At 43.8% G+C, this 24,292-nt stretch overlaps 1 protein-coding gene across 3 annotated transcripts in view; it reads right to left on the bottom strand.

Annotated features, from left to right (window-relative positions):
* The window catches only part of LOC126995657 (protein pangolin, isoforms A/H/I/S-like), a 123,981-nt gene that overhangs the window by 59,406 nt on the left and 40,283 nt on the right, over positions 1–24,292 (bottom strand). For 2 of the 3 annotated variants that reach the window (XM_050855425.1, XM_050855426.1), the window contains exons 2-3: positions 23,178–23,274; positions 22,075–22,154 (exon numbers count right to left, since the gene is read on the bottom strand). In XM_050855425.1, the coding sequence (XP_050711382.1) occupies positions 22,075–22,154; positions 23,178–23,274 (177 nt within the window). Of the gene's footprint in view, positions 1–22,005; positions 22,155–23,177; positions 23,275–24,292 lie in introns of those variants that run through there. The other variant, XM_050855424.1, reaches the window with a different exon arrangement.

The following is a 24,292-nucleotide window of genomic DNA, read 5'->3' as shown; positions in this document are numbered from 1 at the left end:
GTAGTAGTAGTAGTAGTAGTAGTAGTAGTAGTAGTAGTAGTATCATCATCATTATTATTATCATACAATTCGCTCTCTCCATCTTCTTTCTTTCATCTCCTTATTTTATTCTGTTTCCTTTTCAGTTTATTTCCTATTCTTCTCAAATAATCCTTTTCACCATTCTTTCTTCTTCATTTTCTTCTTCCTTATCGTACTCCATCTGTTCCTCTTCCTCTTCCTCACTTTCTTAGGCCTTCTCCTTCTTCTACATCCTCTTCTTTCTCAAACGATTCTCCTTTTCACCCTTTTCTTTTAAGCCTCTTCCCGTTCCATTTGCTCTTACGCATTAACTTCTTCCCTAATTTCCTTCAGGCTCCTCCTCTTCCTTTTCCTACCTTCAACTTCCTACTTCTCTCCCTTCTCCACTACCTTTCCTCCTCCTCCTCCTCCTCCTCCTCCTCCTGCTGCTGGATGTGTGTTGCATTGTCCCACGAGCTGCATTCTTTTCCCACACAACAACACAGAAAAAGAGAGAGAGAGAGAGAGAGAGAGAGAGAGAGAGAGAGAGAGAGAGAGAGAGAAAGGGCAAGGACGAGAAAATAATCTTAAAACACACAAAAACTAAAATGGTCAGGAGACAAAAAGCAATGCTATTAACGTATACGCGTGTGCGTGTGTGTGTGTGTGTGTGTGTGTGTGTGTGTGTGTGTGTGTGTGTGTGTGTTTAAAAGCTACAAAACATTCTATCGCATCACCATCACCAACCACCATCGCCAACATCACCATCATCATCACCACCTTTTCTAAGATCTCGAAAATAGTGGAGGGAGACATCTGGCAGAGGGAAAGGTAGAGAGGGACGAGGAGGAAGAGAGAGGAGGAGAAAGAGGAAATAGAAAGTGAAATAGAGGGGAAAAAAAAGGAGAGTAAGAGATGAAATAGAGGGAAGGAGGAAGAAGGGGAGAGAAAAAGTTAAAATTGAGGGAGGGAAGAGGAAAAGGAAGAGGAGGAGAAAAGTAAAAGGTGAGGTAAAGTGATGGATGAAAGAGGAAGGTAAAAGCTGAAAGAGGAAACGAACGAGTAAAAGGCGAAATAAAGGGAGGAAGGAGGGATGAAAAGGAGACGGAGGGAAAGGAGAAGGGGAGAGGAAAAGTTGATAGAGAATGAAGAGGGGGAGGGAAGGAAAGGTGAAATAGAGGGAAGTAAGAGAGAGAGAAGAGGAAGGTAAAAAGAAGAAAGCAACGAGGATAGGGAGGGAAAAGAAAAGGAAGGTAAGAAGAAGTAGGCAACGAGGATAGGGAGGGAAACGAGGAAGGTAAAAAGAAGTAAACAATGAGGATAGGAAGGGGAGAGAAGAGAAAGGTAAGAAGAGGTAAGCAACGAAGATAGGGAGGAAGGGAAGGAAAAATGTATAGAGAGGAAATTTTTGGGTATTTAGATTCACTTAGCGGACACGAGGCAAAGGAAAGGGGCGCGGAGTGACTCGACTAACAAAATAAAATTACCCAAAAAGTTCCTCGTCGTAGTCTAAAAAAAAATAATAATAATAATAAAATAAATAAATGAATAAATACTAAGAGATGCAAAAAGACGTGGACGTAGGCATGAAGTGAATACGTTAGAGATGAAATGGTAAAACATGAGTAAGTAAATGAGTAAATAAATAAAAGTAAAGATATATTGAGGTTGCTTGAGAATTTAGTGACATCTCAAGGGCTAGTGTGACGGGGATGAGCACCGAGGCAACGCGCAGCTAGTGTATAACCTCTACTCTACTTTTTTTTTTCTTTTTAACAACAAAGGAAGCAGCTCAAGGGCAACAAGAAGTGTAGAAAAAAATAGCCCGCTAACCACTGCTAAAAAAAAAAAAAAAAAAAAAAAAAACGAAGTAAGGCGTATAGCCAAAAGAGAGGTCAATTTCGGGTGGAGAGGCGTCTTGATTTTTTTTTTTTTCAATGGCGTAAAAAAAAGAAAACAAAAACGAAAAAAAAAAAAAAGCCCGCTCCTCCTGAAATAGACCCCACACTGATATCTAACTAACCACAAACCACAATGTAATTCTTTCTATATACACGATTCACTTTTAATGACGCAGCACACCCAGGTACTTTCCTCACCACACTTTCACTAATCATCGTCTTTAGCATCATCATCTTGCTTTATGTGCGGTATTTCTCTCATTCGTCTGACAAATAAATCACCACACTTTTGTATACATTCATAATTCTTAGGTGCGTAAAAAGTGTGTAGATTACTATATTCTTATTAATGGCGGAACGTATCGCAATCATTAGTCTTTAAATATAGTCACTAAGAGATATAAATAAGAACAATTAGTAAGGGAATAAAAGAAATGAAGGAGGAAAGGAGGTAGAGGAAAAGAGATTAAGGAAAGGCAAAAAATGTGGAAACGGATGAATAAAGAAGAGGGAGAAAAAGAGACACAGGGAGATAGAGGGATAGAGAAGGAGGAAGTAAAGACGAAGGTAAGAAAAGAAAGAAAAAACGGCAAAGGATAAAGAAAAAGGAGGGAGGGAGAGGAAGAGAAGAAGAGACAAAGGGATGGAGAGAGAGAAAAAAGCGGAGAGAGAAGTAAGGGAGGTGAGAGGGGAGGAAAGCGATATGGGAAGGGAGAGAAGTAGGGGAGGAAAGTGAGAGGGAGGGAAAGTGAGAGGATCGCTGAGTGGGAGGGTGAGAAAGGGGTGAAAGGGAGAGAAAAATTAAGGGAAGGAAGGTAAGAGGGAAGGGAAGGAAAGAGATTAGGGTGATGAGAGGGGAGATGAGTGGGTGGGTGAGAGGGACAGGTGAAAAGGAGAAAAGTTATGGGAAGAGAAGAGGTGATGAGTGGGAGAGAGGGGTGATGAGTGGGGTGATGAAAGGGGTGAAGAGAGGGGTGATGATGGGGCAGTGAGTGGGGTGTGACAGGGAGAATGAGTGGGGTGATGAGAGGGATGATGAGGAGTGATGAGAAAGTGGTGAGTGGAGGAGTGAGAGGGATTATAAGGAGTGCTGAGTGGGGGGAGAGGGCAGAATGGGGGGTGAGTGGGGAGGGTCAGTCACCAGGTAAGGGAAGGTAATCAGAACAGGTGACTCCAACACGTGTTCCGTATTGATCACCTGCACCCCGCCCTCTCTCTCTCTCTCTCTCTCTCTCTCTCTCTCTCTCTCTCTCTCTCTCTCTCCACACACACACGCACGCACACACACACACTCCTCATCCACCACCGTTTCTCTCCCTCCATTTCCTCCTACAGTTCTTCCCTCCTCCTCCTCCTCCTTCTCCTCCTCCTCCTCCTCCTCCTCCTCCCCACATTAGAACATAAGTCAATTGCATGATGCCGATACAGAGTTGGGAAGGATTCAATCAGTGTGCTGTAGTAAGAGTCTCTCTCTCTCTCTCTCTCTCTCTCTCTCTCTCTCTCTCTCTCTCTCTCTCTCTCTCTCTCTTATTCTACAACTGATTTTACTTCCTTTTTGTTTTTTCTATTATTAAAAAAAATACGAAAATGTTAGAGAAAAAGAAGAGAAAGAGAAAAGATAAAGAAAAGAAGAAACGAAAAAAAAATGACATGAAAATACAGGAGGAAGAAAATTAAGGACAAGAAAAAGAGGAGATAAAGAAGGGAAGAAAACTACGATAAAAATAAATGAAAATACAAAAGGAAAAAAAATTAAGGACAAGAAAAAGTGAAAATATAAATAAAGAAGGGAAGAAAAACATTAAAAAATAGATGAAAAAAAACACGAAAAAATAGATGAAAATACAGGAGGAAGAAAAAGAAGAGAAGATAAGGAAGGGAAGAAAACCACGAAAAAATTGATGAAAATACAGCAGGAAGAAAAAGAAGGTAAGGAAAAGAGAGAAGATTAGGAAGCGAAGAAAACTACGAAAGAAAATGAGATGAAAATAAAGAAGGGAGAAAAAGAAGGTAAGGAAAAGAAACAGAAAAGATCAAGAGGAAGAAAACAGCTGGTGCCCCAAAGCCATGTTGACCTCCCCCCAACAACAACAACAACGACAACAACAACGATAATAGCAGACAAGATTATGCCTAAACAATTACACACAAAAAATAGCAACAAAAGGAGCAAGACGAAAAAAAAAAAGACGCTATTATTAGATCTCCTCCTCCTCCTCCTACTACTACTACTACTACTACTACTACTAACAATAAGAATAATAACAATAAAAACAAAAATAATAATAACAAAAATAAATATAAAATTGTATGCCTCAAATCGAAATGAGATAAGGAGGAGGAGGAGGAGCAGGAGGAGGAGGAGGAGGAGGAAGTAAAATAAAAAAATAAGAAAGAGAATTAATATGAAAAAAAGAATGAGAAAAATATAAAACAGAGAGCAGAGAAAAATGACGAAAACAGAAATAAGAGAAAAAGGAGAAAGAGAAGGAACAACAAGAACATCAACAACAACGAAAGAAGAAGAAGAAGAAGAAGAAGAAGAAGAAGAAGAGCAAGAAGAAGAGGAGGAGGAAGACGACAAAAGTGTGAAAATGAAAACAGGAGAAAGAGACGAAGCAACAACGGCAACAACAAACACAACAACAACAACAACAACAAAAGAAGAAGAAGAAGAAGAAAAAGAAGAAGAAGAAGAAGAAGAAGAAGAAGAGGAAGAAGAAGACAAGTGTGAAAATGAAAACAGGAGAAAGAGACGAAGCAACAAGATAACAACAGCAGCAACAATCACAACAACAACAACAAAAGAAGAAGAAGAGGAAGAAGAGCAAGAAGAAGAAGACAAAAGTGTGAAAATGAAAACAGGAGAAAGAGACGAAGCAACAGCCAACAACAGCAGCAACAATCACAAAAACAACTACAAAAGAAGAAGAAAAGCAAGAAGAAGAGGAGGAGGAAGAGGAAGAGGAGTGTGAGCGGTGCATAATGTACCAGCGGCGAGGGGCGACACAACCAAGTGGCTGGAAAGGCGCAACCCAAGCCGATTACCGCCCTGGGCCGCCTCTCGTCAACAACACGCCGCCGCCGCCGCCCCCACCGCCACCGCCGCCTCCTCCTCCTCCTCCTCTCCTTTATTCAGTCTTATCTTCCTCCTTCCCCATTCTTTTCACTATTTCTACTTTTCTTCCATCTTTACTTCCTTTTTGTTCTCTTTTTTAAGTGTGCTTGTTTGTCTTCCTCTTAAATAGCTCTTCTTTTTCTATCCTCCTCCTCCTCCTCCTCCTCCACCTCACCTCTTTGTTTTGCTTCTATAACTATTCTTTCTCTACCTCTTTTTTTCTTCTTCATTCCTATTTGTTTTCCTCCTCTACATCTTTTCTTCCTTTTCTACCTACTCTATTCATACTTATTTCCTCCTCCACTTCTCTTTTTTTTTCTATTTCTTCTACTTTTCTTCCTATCTTCCTCTAACACCACTTATATTTTTCTTCCCTCTCTATCTCCTCTTCCATCTTATTTTTCTACTTCTACTTTTGCTCCTTACTTACATTACTTCTTTCTCTTTTATTTTTCCTCCTCTCCTCCTTCTTTTCATCCTCTTTATTTCTTTCCTACTTCTTTTTGTTTCTTTCCATATTCGTGTCTTATTTCACTGCCTTTTCTACTTCTTATTTTCTACTTTCGTTACTTCTCTACCTCCTCCTCCTCCTCCTTTCCTATACCTCCTCTTTGCTTTTACTCATCGCTGTACTCCACCTCTTTTTGACCTCTCAAACTTTTCTTCTTCTCTCCACTCTTCGTTCTCCACCTCCTCCACCTTCCTCCACTCGGCATTACAGTCATTCAGTTCGTTCTATCTCTTTCTTCTTATCCTTCCTACCTCCTCCTCCTCCTCCTCCTCCTCCTCCTCCTCCTCCTCCAACCCATCCCTCCTTTCTTCTACTGCTGCTATTGATGTGCTTTCTTGTGACCTGAGTCTTCTTCTTCTTCTTCTTCTTCTTCTTCTTCTTTTTCTTCTTCTCATCCTCCCTCCTTTCTTCTACTGCTGCTGTTGATGTGCTTTCTTGTGACCGAGTCTTCTTCTTCTTCTTCTTCTTCTTCTCCAACTACTTCTACTTTTTTCTTTTGTTTTCTGTATTGTATTATTTCTTCCTCAACTCAATCTTGTAAGTTTTAAGAAGATTTTGCGATCATAATCCCTCCTCCTCCTCCTCCTCCTCCTGTTCTTCCTCACCCTCCTACCCTTCCCTTGCATCACTTTCAATCCTCTCTCCCCTTGTCCCTCCCTTCCTTATCCCCTCCCCAGGCGCTCTCTCTCTCTCTCTCTCTCTCTCTCTCTCTCTCTCTAAGGAGGATGAACAATGCTTTTGGAGACTAAGGTTTGCGTCGCACCAAGCTGATTAGCCTCCTCCTCCTCCTCCTCCTCCTCCTCCTCCTCCACCTCCTCCTCCTCGTCCCCTAAGTCCTTCCCACCTTGTGATACTAAAACGTTACCTGAATCTACATGCTCCTTACTAAGTCCTTTTCCTCCTCCTCCTCCTCCTTCCTCTCATGTTCCTCCTCTCGTGCATCTTATCTAACCTCACAAAAAAGGCACCATCCCACACATGCCCAATAAAAGAAGAATTTGTCACCATATATTGTTCCCGAAGAAGAAGAAGAAGAAGAAGAAGAAGAAAAAGAGGAGGAGGAAGAAGAAAAGAAAGAATAACAGAAAGGATATGAAATAAAGGAAGAAGATGAAAAGAAAAAAATAATCAACAAAGAGAGGACGAAGATGACAACGGGTAAAAGGAGGATGACGATGACTACAACAACGATAAGCATTAGGAGGAGGAGGAGGAGGAGGAGGAGGAGGAAGATGGGGAGGAGGAGGGGGAGGATAAACAAAGAGTCCCCGTGGCCCCAGATTAGACATGTCTGAGTCACACGCAATAATGGAAATAACATTATGAAAATCGGCTTGGGCGGCGCAGCGCGGCGCGATGGCTCCCCGCCCCTGTGCTTACCGCGCCTCCCCGAAGACCGCCTGCCCTGAGTGCCTCCCCCGCCCCCCCCCCATGATCCTCTTCCTCCTCCTCCTCCTCCTCCTTCTCCACATGGTAACCCTCCTCTAGGTCCTCCTCCACCTGACAACTCTCCTTCCCCTCCTGCCGCTGCTCCTACCGTTCTTTCTCTCCCTTCCTTCCTACCTCTTTTCCTTCTGACAACTCTCCCTTCACCACCACCTTCTCCTCCTTCTACTCCTCCACCAGGTAACCCTCCTATTAGTCCTCCTCCTCCTCCTCCTCCTCCTCTTCCCGACATCTTTCCCTTCCTTCCTACTTCTTTTCCTTCTGACAACTCTCCATCCACCTCCTCCTCCTCCTCCTCCTTCTACTCCTTCTCCACCTGGTAACCCTCCTATTGGTCCTCCTCCTCCTCCTCCTCATCCTCCTCCTCTTCCTGACAACTCTCCCTACCCTCCCTCTCCTCTCCCTCCCTCCTCCTCCTCCTCCTCCTCCTCCTCCTCCTCCTCCTGATTCCCCTCTTTACTTTTCTCTTTCCTTCCTCCTCCTTACACCTCTCCCTGTCCTCCTTCCTCTTCCTCCCCTCCAATCCCTTTCTTCTCTTCCTCTTCCTTTTGTTGTTCTTCCTCCTCCACTATATCTTTTTGAAGTTGTTTTTTCACTCCTCTTCCTCCTCTTCCCTCCGCCTGCTTCTCTTCCTCCTCCTCCTCCCCTCTTCCCCTCCTCCTCCTGTCATGTCTTTTGTGTTTGTAACAGCTGCATGTTTACTTTCCTTTCCCTGTTCTAATTTCTGTAAACCTTGTAACTTTTTATTTATTTTCCTTCTCTTTTCTTTATATTTTTCTTACTTCATTCTCAATTACTTCCTTTTTTTTCCTTTTTTTTCCTTTTTTTATCTTACTTCTTTTATTTTCTATATTTCTTACATGTGTATCTATTGTTTTACCTGCATTTTTTTATTCCTGTCTCTCCCTTACATTTTTCTTTTTCTTTTCCGTCACACTCAACAAAATCTTTAACTAAATGTAAATAAACAAAAATAACGGAAAACTAAACACTACTCTTGTTCCTCCTTTTCTTCCTCCTTCACATCTTATCAACAATTTTTCTACAACAACAACAACAACAATTTTTCTCCTCCTCCACTAGCGCACCACCACATCAATCACCACCACCACCACCATCACAATGACCCCTTGAACCCCCCTCCCCTCCTCAAACCTCCTTCCCCCTCTGCCCCCCTCTTCCCCCCACTCGGCAAGGTCAAGGGAACGACTGGGCTGTGGTCGTCCACCGAACACACACACACACACACACACACACACACACACACACACACACACACACACCTTGTTATGCTACTACTATTGATGTGTTACTCCTAATGCAACTTCTTATACAAAACTGAAAGGAGGAGAAGAAGAAGAAGAAGAAGAAGAAGTAGAAGAGGAGGAGGAGGAGTAGCAGGAGTTAATCTATGGATGAAAAAGGCGATAGAAAGAGAAAACGAGATAACAGAAACACAATAACTAAGAGAGAGAGAGAGAGAGAGAGAGAGAGAGAGAGAGAGAGAAACAGCGTCGCCAGAGAACTTGACACTTTACTCCCTCACTCCCTCCCTCTCCCTTCCCTACCCTCTCCCCCCTCCCTCTTACACCATCCACTCCTCCTCCCCTACGACCCCCCCCCCCCATAAAAGCTTAGGCCTAATTGGTGGAGAAACGGTGGCCTACTGGTCGGTCGGCGCGTACACACACACACACACACACACACACACACACACACACAAAGTAAAACGAAGTAATATAAGACAGCAATGAAACGGCTAAAGAAAGAGAGGAGCCAGAGAGAGAGAGAGAGAGAGAGAGAGAGAGAGAGAAAGAGAGAGGGGGGCAGCAGGTCCTCCGTGACAAGTGCACCACGTGGTCTGCAAATCCTCATTCCTCTCTCTCTCTCTCTCTCTCTCTCTCTCTCTCTCTCTCTCCGCCAAAGGTTTCATTGTTCATGGTCATTCACATACATGCATACATACATATTTTCATGCACACACACACACACACACACACACACACACACACACACACACACACATAAGCATAAACATCCATAACATTATTCATACTTTACGATCACCACAGAAAAGATAAGTGTGTGTGTGTGTGTGTGTGTGTGTGTGTGTGTGTGTGTGTGTTCTTCCAACTCCCACAGCTTTCGTCAATGACCCGCAACAAATATAAGGAAAGTTTGGAGGGGGAGGGAAAGGGGAGATTTATAGTAGAAAATATGGTAATTATATATGCAAGAAAATTTCTGGTCCAATAATTTAACGGTGGGACGAAAAAAAAGTAAACTGTGAAGGAGAAACACAAAATAATGGGTTAGAACTTGATTAAAACTTACTCTACACGGATTGACGATTTTGCAGAACTGGAAGAAGGAAGGAGGAAGACGCGAGATGGCTGCTGAATATATAGACAAACAAAAGTGATGATGATGATGATGATGATGATGATGGTAGTGGTGGTGTTGATGATGATGATGATGATGATGATGATGATGGTAGTGGTGGTGGTGTTGATGATGATGATGATGGTAGTGGTGGTGGTGTTGATGATGATGATGATGGTAGTGGTGTTAATGATGAAACGTAAAGGAAATCATGATAGGACGCAATTAGAGATTCACGCGTGTATGTGGAATTAGTGCACATATGGGAATGATGGGGAAGGGGAGGGGGGGGGGGATCGGGGTTGTGGTGATGGTGGTGGTGGTGATGGGGGGGAACCTACAGCAAGACCCCATTGTTTTACGTGGGAGCGGTGGTGGTGGTGGTGGAGGGGATAGGGAATGAGGGTATAGGAGGAGGAGGAGGAGGGCAGGAGAGGGGTGTCTGTTTGTCCGTGTCAGTAAGGGGTGGGAGGAGGAAAGGAGGGGAGGAGGAGGGAGAGGGAGAGAAGGGGAGGGGAGGTAAGGGTAAAGGGACAAGTGTGGGTTTCATTTTCCCCTCCCCTCCCATTCCTTACTCCCTTCTCCCCTCTCCCCTCCCCTCCCCTTCCCTACTCCCTTCCCCTCCCCTCTCCCCTCCCTCTTAAACCGGGACCGACCACCTCCAGTGCCTCTTATTTTGCCTCTCTCTCTCTCTCTCTCTCTCTCTCTCTCTCTCTCTCTCTCTTGTCTGTCTGTCTGCCCTTTTTTTCCCTCCTAAAATTACTTTCCTTCCCTCCTTTCCTCCATATTTTCTTCCTCTTCCTCTTGACCAAAATGCAACACAGGCCGAGGAAGAAGAAGAAGACGAAAATGAAATAGAAGAAGACGAAGAAGAAGAAGAAGAAGGAATAGAAGAAGAAGACGAAGAAGAAATAGAAGACTATGTAGAGGAAGAATACGAAAAAGAAGAAGAAAAAGAAGAGGAGGTGCATTGCGGTAGGATAGACATAGGTTCAAAAGAGGGAGGAACTGAGTAGGTGGTGATGATGATGGTGATGATTGGTGGTGATGAATGGTGGAAACATTATGATAGAGGCAGGTGAGATAGAAGTGGTGATGAGGGTTTGGTGTTGTGGTAAGGAAGATCATTGAGGTGGGTTGAGGAGTAACAGGTGGTGGTGGTGGTGGTGGTGAAGGTGGTGGTGGTGGTGGTGGTGGTGAAGGTGGTGTTGGTGCAGGTCACAAGCAAGACTAACTTTGTGAACCCATAGAAGACCAGCTGTTTTTGTTGTTGTTGTTGTTGTTGAAAATGACGTCTGGGAGGAGGAAGAGGAGGAGGAAAATGAAGATAACTATGGGAGGAAAAGGACTAGTAAAAATAAAACTAATAAAATCAAGAGAAAATAATAAGAAACCAAAGAAACTAAAGATAGACAAAGATAGAGAGGAAAGATAAAGAAAATACAAGGGAAGATGAGAGAAAGAAAGAGAGGGACAAGAGAAAGAGGAAGGTGGGGAGGAGGAAGGGATGAAATAGTGATTATATTTGGGAAAGGTTTGAAGAGGGAGGTTACAGTATGGGGGGATGGGGGGAATGAAGGGGGGAGGGGAGAATAGGGTCAGTTTGAGGGGTGTGGTCAACAGGACATGAGGGTTGAGAGAGAGAGAGAGAGAGAGAGAGAGAGAGAGGGGGGCAAGGGAGATAAGGTTACCTCACAGAACACATGTAGGGAGTAGGGAAGGAGAAGAGGAGGAGGAGGGAAGGTGTCCAGTACTGACCTTCATTCTTAGTCCACCTCCTCCTCCTCCTCCTCTTCTGTATCTTCCTTATCGCTGTTCTTTTTTTTTTTTCAACAACAGGAATAACAATGACTAATGCTGCTCTCTCTCTCTCTCTCTCTCTCTCTCTCGGCCACATGCATTACAGATTTGAATGATGATGATGATGATGAGGAGGAGGAGGAGGAGGAAGAAAAAGAAGAAGAAAAGAAGACGACGAAGAAAAGAAAACAAAGAGTTGGATGAGGAGAAGAACGAAGAGGAGGAGGAGGAGGAGGAACACACAGGCAGGGTTGGCTTATGTATATAGAGCTATTATTATAAAGTGCAGAGAGAGAGAGAGAGAGAGAGAGAGAGAGAGAGAGAGAGCAGTGTTTACTCTCAGTCAGTCAACTTCGTAAAAGCATTTCTCAAGTCACACAATCATCTGCTTCCGCTCCTCCTCCTCCTCCTCCTCCTCCTCCATCAGAACCAGAATAGTAAAAGTGTGTTTATGTAATGGTTTAGACGTGTTGAGTGTTCTGGGGTTAATGGGAGGAGGAGGAGGAGGAAGAGGAGGAGGAGTAAGGGAAGGGGGGGTTACAGTGGCGACGTGACGGTGGAGACGAGAGATGAATATATGAAGAAGGGACAGTAGTAGTAGTAGTAGTAGTAGTAGTAGATTCTAGGGATGGGGTGATGCAGGAGGGAAGATAAGTGATGGGGAATGGAGGGGGAAGGGGAGAAAGACTGGGAGGTAAACAATATATATCAGGTGTGTGGGGATTACAGAGAGGGAAGGAAGGGGAAGCGGGAGGGAATGGGGAAGAGAGGGGAAGGGGAGGAGTATGAGGAGTGAGGAATGTGTTGTAAAATCAGGTACGGTATGTGTGTGTGTGTGTGTGTGTGTGTGTATGTGTGTGTGTGTGTGTGTGTGTGTGTGTGCTACTGAGTTTATGGTGTATGTGGAAGAGGAGGAGGAGGAGGAGGAGGAAGAGGTGATGGAGGAGGAGGAGGAGGAGGAGGAGGAGTAGGAGGATACAAAAAGTACTGTTTGGACACATTGTTGGAGAAACCTTATAGAAAACCCATACATGCCCCTCCTCCTCCTCCTCCTCCTCCTCCTCCTCTTCCTCTTCCTCCTCCTCCGTAAACCCTGCCGTTAATCTCATTACTTACAAAACACTACGACGCACGCCCTCCTCTCCCTCACTCTCCCTCTCATTCACTCTCTCTCTCTCTCTCTCTCTCTCTCTCTCTCTCTCTCTCTCTCTTACACGCACACTTTGTCTACAATGCACCATTTTTGCTTTGTTTTTATGTTTTAAGATGGAACGTAATGGACCAGCAAGAAAGAGGGGGAGAGGAGGAGGAGGAGGAGGAGGAGGAGGAGGAGGAGGAGGAGGAGGAGGGAAGAGGAGAAGAAATAAACAAAGTGAGCAATTATGACACTAATGCTCTTCCCTTATCAAACCTTATCGTCTCTCTCTCTCTCTCTCTCTCTCTCTCTCTCTCTCTCTCTCTCTCTCTCTCTCACACATGATGTTGAAACCGCAGTGTTAAGAAGAGATCTCGTCACCTCCTCCTCCTCCTCCTCCTCCTCCCATGATACTTCCCTTTAGGTCAAAATATGTAACAATGACAGCAACAACAACAATAATATTAATAACAACAACAATAATAACAATGTATAAATAATTCTAAGTAAAAAATATTTCTTGTCATTTAGTATTACGTTCATTATTTTCATTATTATCATTATCATTATTTTAACTTACACTACTAACGCTACTACTACCACAACCCTCACTATACATAAATTATAATCATTATCACGCGCATTATTATGATCATTTTATTTCCTTCAACCTAATAAGCACATTTACGTGGAAGAGAAGATTTGAACCCGAAATACAAAAGGTGAACATATAATACGACCTGCCTCATTTTGCCTCCCTGCCCTGCCTCACCTGTTCTCACCTCACCTCACCTTCCCACCCCTCCCCTCCCCTCGGTCCGCATTTATTCAGTATACCGGGAAATATGCTTTATACTTTATTTATCATTAATCTAGCACGACCGCCGCACATATATACTCTCTCTCTCTCTCTCTCTCTCTCTCTCTCTCTCTCTCTCTCTCTCTCTCTCTCTCTCTCTCTCTCTCTCTCTCTCTCTTCGTTTTGCTTTATTCTTACGTTCATTTGTTTTCATTTATATTTCTCAATTCGCTTCACTTTTTTCTTACTCTCGTTTTATATTTGTCTGTATTCGTCTCTCTCTCTCTCTCTCTCTCTCTCTCTCTCTCTCTCTCTCTCTCTCTCTCTCTCTCTCTCTCTCTCTCTCTAAACCGTACCCAGCCCAATAATAATATTTTCTTCTTACTAATTAAAACACGACCACCACCACCACCACCACCACCACCGCCACCACCACCACCACCAAAACCACAACTACAACAACAATCATGAATATATATGCATTACAAAACAGATCCCTGCCTATTTTCTGCCTCCCCCCCTCCCCCCCTTCACCCCATCATCCATTACCTCCCCCCTTCTTACCCATGCACCCATCTACCTACCTATCAACATTATTATTATTATCATTATTATTATTATTATTATTATTATTTCATGTGGAGGGCTTGGGTGGAGGGTAGTAATGGGGGTCCAGTGGGGGGGGGGGTGAAGGGAGAGAACGGAGTGGGCAGGATGGGGTTAAACTAGTTGGGGAAAGGGGAAAATATTGGGGAAACGGGATGCGAAAGGGGAAGAGGTGAAGGGCGGGCGTTGCAGGTATGGAAGGGTTGGGGAAGGAATGGGAAGAGAAACAAGAAGCAAATAAAAGGGAGTGGGGTGTGATATGGTAGTAAGGAGAGGGCGAATGATAATGAAGAGGGAGAGAAAAAAAGGGGAGTGATAGGTAAGGATGTGGGTAAGAGTAGAGGAATGGGGAAGGAATAGGGGAATAGGTGGGGAGGCGTGGAAATGGGAAAGGTGAGAGGAACTGAACAATTGTGGAAATGGGGAGTTGCCAAAAAAGTGAGTTTGCTGTTGGTGGGTGAGGAGGGTAATAGGGGGTGGAGGGGGGTAGGGGTGAGGAGGGAGAGATGGGAGGTAAGGGAAGGGTGGGGAGTGGAGGAGGAGGGGGCCGACACGTGAAATCAACGAGGAGGACAAATTACGGAGGCAGGCAATTAGTGGGCAGGTGTGCGAGACCGGTGTGTGGGTGTGTGTGTGTGTGTGTGTGTGTGTGTGTGAGAGAGAGAGAGAGAGAGAGAGAGAGAGAGAGAGAGACCGATTTACATACTAAGCTCTCCCCTACCGCGATACAACCACCAGTGAGAGGCACCTGTCTTCTCTCTCTCTCTCTCTCTCTCTCTCTCTCTCTCTCTCTCTCTCTCTCTCCTGTTTAATTTTCTGAAACTTTGTAGCATTTACGCTTTTCAACAGACACACACACAGAGAGAGAGAGAGAGAGAGAGAGAGAGAGAGAGAGAGAGAGAGAGAGAGAGAGAGTCTACAAGCTGTAAATTAAGAAGTGGAAATACAAACAAAACAAAGAGTAATTGTGTCTAAAGACCTCCAGGAGTCTCTCTCTCTCTCTCTCTCTCTCTCTCTCTCTCTCTCTCTCTCTCTCTCTCTCTCTGCTGTTTCCTCCATTCCTTTCTTACCTCCTCTTACCCCTCCCCCATTCCAAGTTATCCTCCCCTTCTTCTTCCTCCTCCTCCTCCTCCTCCCCCGTTACCCTCCGCCCTTCTCTTTCTCTTAAATTAAACTCGGTTCAAGTTTCCCACCCTGCCCGACGCCCTCTCTCTCTCTCTCTCTCTCTCTCTCTCTCTCTCTCTCTCTCTGATGGTGGTGGATGGAACAGACAAAAGGGAGAAGTGGAAAAAGAGGAAAATAAAAGAAGGAAAGAAGAGAAGAGGGTGGAGGAAAAGGAGGAGGAAGGAAAGGAGGATAAGACGCAAACAAGGAAGAGGTGGTGGAGATGGAAGAAAAGGAGAGCAAAGGAGGAGGAGGAGGAGGAGGACAACAGCTATTTAATGCCGAGTCACTGGTTAGGTAGCCGCCGCCTCACCATCTCCACCACAACCACCATCACCACCACCACCACGACAACCACCACCGTCATTGTCAAAGCCACCACAACCTCGCGGCCTACATTACTGATATCAAGTAGTAGTAGTAGTAGTAGTAGTAGTAGTAGTAGTAGTAGAAGTAGCAGTAGTTAGTAATAGTAGTAGTAGTAGTAGTTAGTAATAGTAGTAGTAGTAATAACCTAATTTTTAAGAGTAGAACGTTATTAAAAGCACAAAAGTAAACGACATTGAGACAGAGAGAAAAAGAAACTGGGATATGAAAGCGGCCAAACAAACAAACAAACAGACAAATAAACATAGTAATATCATTAACGTAGGCGGGGAGCGCATGGAGAGAGGACAACACACGCGAACATAAGAAGGAAAACAAGTGAAAAAATAAACGGAAAAAATACAAAAAAAAAAAAAAAACTTAACAAACATGAATAAAAGACAATAACAAACATGACTACTCGGAAAAGTTAATAATAATAGAAACAGACAAAATTAGGTAGACAAACTGAAGTGAATAAATGGAACGGTAGATAGATACTTAGATAGTTATTTAAAAATACATACAAACAAACTCACAGAAGCGACAAAGGAGATATAAGGTAGAATTTAACACAGGAACACAATACATAGATAGAGATAGCGATAGATGGATAAAGATAGGCTAATAAAAGGCACAAAAGAAGAGGCGGACAAACACTTCCTCAGAGCCAAAAGGGATGCGGATTATAGGGACACCACCACCACCACCGTCACCACCACCACCGTCACCACCACCAGAAGCGGTTCACCACCACTCTCACAACCACCATAAAACTCTCCCCACCATATCCCATACCGCCTTCCTCTCCCTCCTCCTCCTCCTCCTCTCTTCCTTTCCTCCATACGCCACAGGGAAGGGGGAGGAGGACTGTATGGGTAGAAAGAGGGAGGGAGGGGAGGGAGGGGAGGGGGGAGGTTGTATATAACTGACCACAACACAGTCACCACCACATACACTGCCGCCATGCTAGTGAGTAACCACAACTGCTACTACTACCACTACTACTACTACTACTACTACTACTACTACTACCGCTACTACTGCTTTAATACTATCAAGAAAAATCACGACGAAATCCTAATAAAGACTTTTACTATTACTACTACTACTACTACTACTACTACTACTAATAATAATAATAATAATAATAATAATAATAATAATAATAATAATAATAATAATAACGATCATACTCATTCTTAGATAGCTACAACTATTTCTAATCATCAACAAAAACAACAACAACAACAACAAACACAAAGGAAATAAACAAAAACAAGTCCTCCTTTCCCCCTCTTCACCCCGCCCCCCCCCAAAAAAAAAAACACCAGCAGCTCCAAATCAAGCAATTAACCACAACTACCAACATTAATAAAAATTGGAAAGTAAGTCATTTGATCCTCTTAATAAGGATTTGATTAATTAATTGTGGTCCGAACAGGTGTGTGTGTGTGTGTGTGTGTGTGTGTGTGTGTGTGTGTGTGTGTGTGTGTGTGTGTGTGTGCATTAATAACAAACATACATAAATTCTTTCTCTCTCTACGGAAACGAAACTAAATTCACCTGAGAGAGAGAGAGAGAGAGAGAGAGAGAGAGAGAGAGAGAGAGAGAGAGAGAGAGAGAGAGAGAGAGAGAGAGAGAGAGAGAGAATCGGAAGGACAGACAGGGGAAAAATGAGGCAGCACTTAGCAAATTAAATTACTCTCAATCTGATAATGCCTGGCAATAATTAATGTGGCCGTCAGTGGATGAATCTTGGCAAAATTATGATAATGTTGAGGTTATTAAAAATTACTCATGTTTCTGCTGCTGCTATTGTCATTATTATTATTATTATTATTATTATTATTATTATTACTATTGTTTATTTTGACACTTCTGGTTGTGCAAAATTAATGACACTGTTGTTTATTTTATGTCAGTTTAAGGTTGTCGTTGTAATGGTAGTAGCAGTAGTAGTAGGAATATTATTATTATTATTATTAGTAGTAGTAGTAGTAGTAGTTGTAGTAGCTGGTGTTGTGGTGGTGATGGTGGTGGTGGTGATGGAGAAGGAATCTGATCAACACCTCCATCTACTCCCCAACGCTCCCTCTTCCTATCCTTCCCATCATAACAGTGTGACTCCCCTTCTGTCTGTCTGTCTGTCTGTCTGTCTCTCTCTCTCTCTCTCTCTCTCTCTCTCTCTCTCCGTCTGAAGGTCAAACAAGGTCAGGTGTTTACCATAAGCTTATTATCATCTTAATGGGAAGAGAGAGAGAGAGAGAGAGAGAGAGAGAGATTGACATAGGTGTGGAGGAGGAGGAGGAGGAGGACAAAAAATAATTATTAGGTCTCTAGAGAAAACAAAATGGAGGACAAATTTATTCCTGTGGGACGTGATTGTGGTGAGAGAGAGAGAGAGAGAGAGAGAGAGAGAGAGAGAGAGAGAGAGAGAGAGAGAGAGAGAGAGAATAATATAATAAGCTAAAAAAAGGAGTAAAACAAGAAATACAGAAATAAGAAGAAAGCAAGGAAGGGATGTAGAAAGATAAGTAGGAAGGAAGGAAGGAATAGAAGGAAAAAAAGAAAAGAAAGAAGTAAAAGGAGGGGAAGGAAAGAAAGCAAACAAAAGGAGGAAGCAAGTAATGTTAAGGAAAGGATCACTGGAAAAAGGAAAGGAAGGAAGGAAGGAAGATAAAAAAAGGAAAATATGGAAGGAAAGAAAGCAAACAAAAGGAGGAAGCAAGTAATGTTAAGGAAAGGATCACTGGAAAAAGGAAAGGAAGGAAGGAAAAAAAAAGGAAAATATGGAAAGTAAGAAAGTAAAGAAGGAAGGGAAAAAAAGTGAAACAGGAGGCACAACGAGCACTCCTAATCCCTCTCCCTTTCTCTCTCCCTCTCCTTACCTGCTCTCACCTGTGCGGGCAGCAGGAGCACCGGTGGGCCTCGTCAAGGTAGCTTTCTTAATCCCCTTTAGCAGAGGCGTGGCTTCCTACCCTCCATCCCCCTAATCCCCCTTGCTTCCTTCCTCCTTTGCTAAGTCCTCATTCTATTGGTCTGTCTGTTTGTGTCTGTGTCCGTTCTCTTTTCTGTTTCTTTTTTGTCATCTTTTTCCTGTCTTCTTCTCCCCTCCCTTCCCTCTGTGTGTTTTTATTTCCCTTCCCTCTCTCCCTCCCTCTGTTTCTTCAAGTCATTCTCTGGTCTCTTCTCTACTTTCTTCTTTGTCATTTTTTCCCTCCTCTTTCTCCTAAATTTCCCTTCCTTTAGTGTGTTTTGTTTCCCTTTCCTCTTTTTTTTTACCTCTCTCCCTTCCTTTAGTGTGTTTTATTTCCCTCCCCTCTCTCCCTCACTCTCACAGTTTCTTCAAGTCATTCTCTGTTCTCTTTACTTTCTTTTTTGTCATTTTTCCCTCATTTTCTTCCTACATTTTCCTTCCTTTAGTGTGTTTTGTTTCCCTCCCCTCTCCCAGTTTCTTCAAGTCATTCTCTGTTCTCTTCTCTACTTTCTTCTTTGTCATTTTCTTTCCCTCCTCTTCTTCCTATATTTCCCTCCCTTCTCCTCCTCCCAGTTTCTTCACGCCATTGCTCTCTTTCTGTCCTCCTCTCCTCCCTCTCACTGTCCTCTCATTTTTGTACTTTCTTTCTGATTCATTGATTTACCTCATTATTGATGTTCCTGCGCATGGCATTCTACGCTAACATCTATTTTTCTTTCCTTTATCATCCTACTTTTTTTTTTATTCTTCCCACCTCCTCTTAAAATTTCCTTTATATTTGTTTCCTTTCAATCATTTCTCCTCCTTCTCCTCCTCCTACCCTTCCTTCTTACAAATGCTCTCTTTATCCCTCTACCTTCCTTTCTCAATCTCCCTCCATTCTCCTCCACATATTTTCTTATTCTTATCTTGCTCTCCTCCTCTCTCCTCTTCCTTCCTTTAGCCCGTTTCTCCTCCTTCTCCTATTCCTCCTTCTCTTCCTTCTTACAAATGCTCTCTCTACCTTCCTTTCTCAATCTTCCTCCATTCTCCTCCACATATTTTCTTATTCTTAGCTTGCTCTCCGCCTCTCTCCGCTTCCTTCCTTTAGCTCCCCCTCTCCCTTCTCTCCCCTCCCTCCTCCCTTGCTCCTCAGGTGAACACACGTCCCCTGGTTCTAATTTTCAAGGATTTGGTGACCACAGTGGCATGCGAGTCCCCGCGGAGGAGGGACAGTGGGAAGGAGGGAGGGGTGGGGAGGAGAGGTGGGAGAAGGGAGGAAGAACAAGGAGGGAGGAGAGATTGTAGGGCAGATGTGGAAGGAAAGAGAGAGAAAAGGGGAGTGGGGTGATGGGGTGATGGTTCTTGGAAGGTGGAAGAGAAGGAGAAGGAAGATTGTGGAGATAAAAGAAGAGAAAAGGAGAAGAAGAGAAATAATAATGGGGTAGAGCGAGGAAAGTAAAGAGGATCGATAAAACAATAAAGAAGGGAAATAAGAAGAAATAATGAACAAGCAGAAAACAGAAGAAACAGAGGAAGAGGAAAGAATAGAGTGAAGCCAGAAGGACGAGGAGGAAGAGCGGGAGGAGGAGGAGGAATAATGGTGAAGCAAATGAGGAAAGAAGAAAAACAAGGACGAGTGGATGGGTGGAGCAAAGTAACTGATAAGGGAGGAGGGGAGGATGAGGAGAGGAGGGAAGAAGGAAGGAGAGAGAGAGAGAGAGAGAGAGAGAGAGAGAGAGAGAGAGAGAGAGAGAGAGAGAGAGAACGGGGGGAAATAAAAGAGGAGTAAGGAAGGAGAGGGACAGAGGAGGAGGAGGAGGAGGAAGAGGAGGAGGAGGAGAAGAACCACGCCTTATCCTCCTTGTCCCTCACCTCACCTCTCCTACTGAGCCCAAAATGTCACACACACACACACACACACACACACACACACACACACACACACACACACAAAGAGGGGCTAAGAACGTGAATCATACCAATAATATTTGTAAACTTGTGGAGGTGGGGAGGAGGAGGACGTGTGTGTGTGTGTGTGTGTGTGTGTGTGTGTGTGTGTGTGTGTGTGTGTGTGTGTGTGTGTGTGTGTGTAGAAGAGAATGGTGGTGAAGGTGGGAAGGAGGGTAATTGTGGTGGTGGTGGTGGTGCTGGTAGTGGTGATAATTGTGGTATTGGGTGGGTGGTGGTGGGGGTGGAAGGGGGGGGGGTAGGGGGGCGTGGCAGGGGACTGAGGGGCATCTGGTCTCGCGGGACAGATCAAGAGGGAAGACTCCCAGGGGTAGGTCAGCTTCCCCTGGGAACACACCTCCTCCTCAAGGCCTCCTCCTATTCCTCTTGACCAACAACGGGCCTATGTTTTTTTTCTTCACATTCTCAGTTTATCTCACACACTTAAAATGCACACTAAACAAACTGTAATGTCATTCTCTTGCCCCTTCTCTCCTTTCTCTTCGTCTCAAACAAGAACAAACATACTTTCCTTTCTTTAATTTGTTTTCGTTTATATTTCTCTATTCGTTTTATATTAGTCTGTTTTCGTCTCTCTCTCTCTCTCTCTCTCTCTCTCTCTCTCTCTCTCTCTCTCTCTCTCTGAACCGTACCCTCTCTCTTTTAAGCCAAACTTCCAAGCTCATCATCATCTTCCAAATCCTTCCATTCATCACGTTTCTTCCATATCCCTCCATGCATCACCTTCCTTCCATATTCTTCCATTCATCATCTTCCTTCCATATCTCCTCTTCGGCCTCATAACCAAGCATATCAATCTCTATTTTCTTCCTCATCTCACAACTACCAACAAGGCAATCTTTTCCTCTTCCACCTCATTCTAATCAGCAAATCATCCACATCTTCCTTCTATTTCCCTTCCTCCTCCTCCTCCTCCTCCTTAACCATCACCACCACTTCCTCCTCCTCCTCCTCCTCCTCCTCCTCCTCCTCCTCCTTCAATTTTACCTCATCCAGAAAACTACTGCCAATTCTTTTTTTTTTCCTTTTACTCCTGTTCTTTTTTTTCCCCCGACCTTCCTCCTCCCAACGCCACTTGAAGAACCTCCATCACCTCCTCCTCCTCCTCCTCCTCCCGCAAAGGCCCCGCTAATCTAATCAGAGTCGTTTCAACGGCCCGATTTCGATAACAATCCACGCGGTCAGATCTGCCGCTGCCTCCTCCTCCTCCTCCTCCTCCTCCTTTTCCTCCTATAAAAAGGTATAACTGCCTCCCAAGAATTGTCGATATTTCTACTTTTCCCTTTTTTCCCTCCTTCCCGTCCTTCTTTTCATCAATCCATTCATTCATACTTCCCAATATTTTTCTTTTTTTTCTTACCTTCAATCCACTCCTTCCTTTCCTCCTGCCTCCCAAGAATTGTCGATATTTCTACTTTTCCATTTTTTCCCTCTTTCCCGTCCTTATTTTCATCAATCCATTCATTCATACTTCCAATATTTTTTCATTTTTTTCTTACCCTCAATCACTCATCCTTCCCTCCTTCCTTTCTTTCTTTTATGTATTTCTTCCTCCTCCTGTTTCAAAATTCACAACCTTTAGCAACATGATTTTTTTTCTCCTCAATAAAAAATAAAAAAAATGACCACGAACTTGGAAGGAAAATGAACCAGGTAAACTTACTTAAAAAACAAAAAACAGGAAGAAAGCTATTAACCAAAGACTCAGCAAAACCAGGGGAACAGTTAACCAGGTAAACACAAATGAAAAAAATGAAAAAAAAACTCCACAGGTAACCAAGAAGAAAACAATTATCTAAGTACTGAGAAAGACAGTTAATCAGGTAGTACACTCATAACCAGGTCCTCACACAAAGGTATACTCAGGAGGATAATAACAAATCTAGTCCTGCAGGAAGCCCCTCATCGGTACTCACCATGGCCGAGGTCCCGTTGGTGTAGGCGTAGGCGAAGGGCGAGAGGTAGCCCAGCCTGTCCGCTCCCCACGCTGACGCACCTGTTGGGACACGCACACACACGCAGGTGAGATAAAAACGCACACCAAAAAGCGAATAACGTACACAGATGAAAAGAAATCTTACATGTATTAGTCGAGAATGTGTAGACTATTACCTGTATTTATATAGTATGAGAAAATAGGAAATGTGAGTAAAGTAAGACAGAGGGTTTAATTAAGGGAGTATGAGGGAGATAATGTAGGTGGGAGGGAGGGAGGGAGGAAAAATGAGCGAGATAGGAAAAAAGAAAGAATGAGCAAGGAATGTGAGAGATAGTATATAGGAAGGAGGGAAGGAGGAAATGAATGAGCAAGGGAGTGTGAGGAAGATGAGGGAAAGAGGGAGGAAAAAGAATGAGCGAGGGAGTGAGGAAATGTGTAAGAGGGAGGAAAAAGAATGAGCAATGGAGTAGGAGGGAGGAAAAAAATGGACGAGGGAGTGTGAGGGAATGTGTAGGAAGGAGGAAAAAGAATGAGCAAGAGTGTGTAAGAGAGAAAGAGTAGGAGGGAGGAAAAAGAGACAAGGGAATGTGAAGAAGAGTGTAAGTGGAATAAGTAAGAGGGAGTTCAGAGAATTTGAGGAAGATGGTTACAATACAAAAAAAGAAAAAGAAAGAAAAAGGGAATGTAAGTACTTTCCCAATCCTTAAATTTATCACTCCCTCTTCCTCTCCTCCTAAAAGCCAGGAAGACAGAAGGTGCAGAAGGTCATGGTAATAAAAAAAGACATAGAGCAGGTACACGAGACAGTCGAGATGATGTTGAATGATAGGAAGGAAAAAAGGGAGACGTGGAGGAGGAGCGGGAGGAGGAGAAAAACTGTCTTGCGTCATGAAACAAAACAAAAACTGGAGGAGGAGGAGGAGGAGGAGGAGGAAGAAGAAAGATTATATAAAAAATGCTACATGTCTTACTACTACTACTATTACTACTACAACTACTACGCATAAACTAAGAAACATGGGGAGAAATATTACCCCCCCCCTCTCTCTCTCTCTCTCTCTCTCTCTCTCTCTGACTTACCGAAGAGGCCGAAGGGCGAGGAGGTCTCCGGGAGGCGGCCATCGCTCTTGGAGGCGAGGGCGAAGGAGGACGAGGAGGGAACGTGCGTGCTCTTGTCCTGTGGGAGAAAAAACAGGCAGGTGAGGACAGGTGTGGAGAACAGGTGAGCTAGACATACCTATACCTATACACATACATACATACATACATACCAAATTGAAAGTATACACAAATATTCATACCTTCTTGTAAACACACGCACATACAAACACATTATCTACACATATTCTTGCATACATAATGAGGAACACAAACTCACACACACGCACGCATAAATAAAAACAGTGCGTAAACAGATACATAAATACACGAGATATACACGTACTATAGACACAACTCCAAAAAGAAAACTATCTATCGGTGTATTTTCTGGTCTAAACATTTCGAGACCAGCGGCGATAGATATTAAAAGGCCAGCGACGATAGATTTTGAGACTAGCGACGATAGATTTTGAGACCAGCGGCGATAGATTTTGAGACCAGCGGCGATAGATATTAAAATACCAGCGACGATAGATATCAAGACCAGCGGCGATAGATAGAACGTGCGAGCATAACACAAGACTGAAGCTAGTCTAAGGCGATGAATTACACACACACACACACACACACACACACACACACACACACACACACACACACACTCACATATAATTAGCTGTACTTGACGGGTACACACACAAACACACACGCCCTCTCTCCTCCCTCCCTCCCCCCCTTTCTCAATAATAGATATCACAAAAGGTGCAGATTTCACCCCCCCCCCTCTCTCTCTCTCTCTCTCTCTCTCTCTCGCCCTGGAATGGTCTCGTTTCGAATCAAAGCCTCGGAGCGAAAAACGAGACCCAATTCGGAACAATTTGCAGGAGAGGAGGAAGGCGGCAATTACGGACACCTGATGGAGGGCGACGGCGGCAGGTAGGAGGGAAGGAGGGAAGGAGGGAAGGAAGGAAAGAAGGAAGGGAAGGAAGGAAGGAGTGACGAAAGGAGGGAAGGTGGAGCGGGATGAAGGAATGAAGGAAGGAAAAGAAAGGAAAAGAGTAAATGAATGAAGGAGGAAAGGAGAGGGACAGAGG

The sequence above is a fragment of the Eriocheir sinensis genome, chromosome 8 (genome assembly GCF_024679095.1).
Source record: "Eriocheir sinensis breed Jianghai 21 chromosome 8, ASM2467909v1, whole genome shotgun sequence".
NCBI classification, from domain to species: Eukaryota; Metazoa; Arthropoda; class Malacostraca; order Decapoda; family Varunidae; genus Eriocheir; species Eriocheir sinensis.
This window is presented reverse-complemented; position numbering and strand designations above follow the sequence as displayed.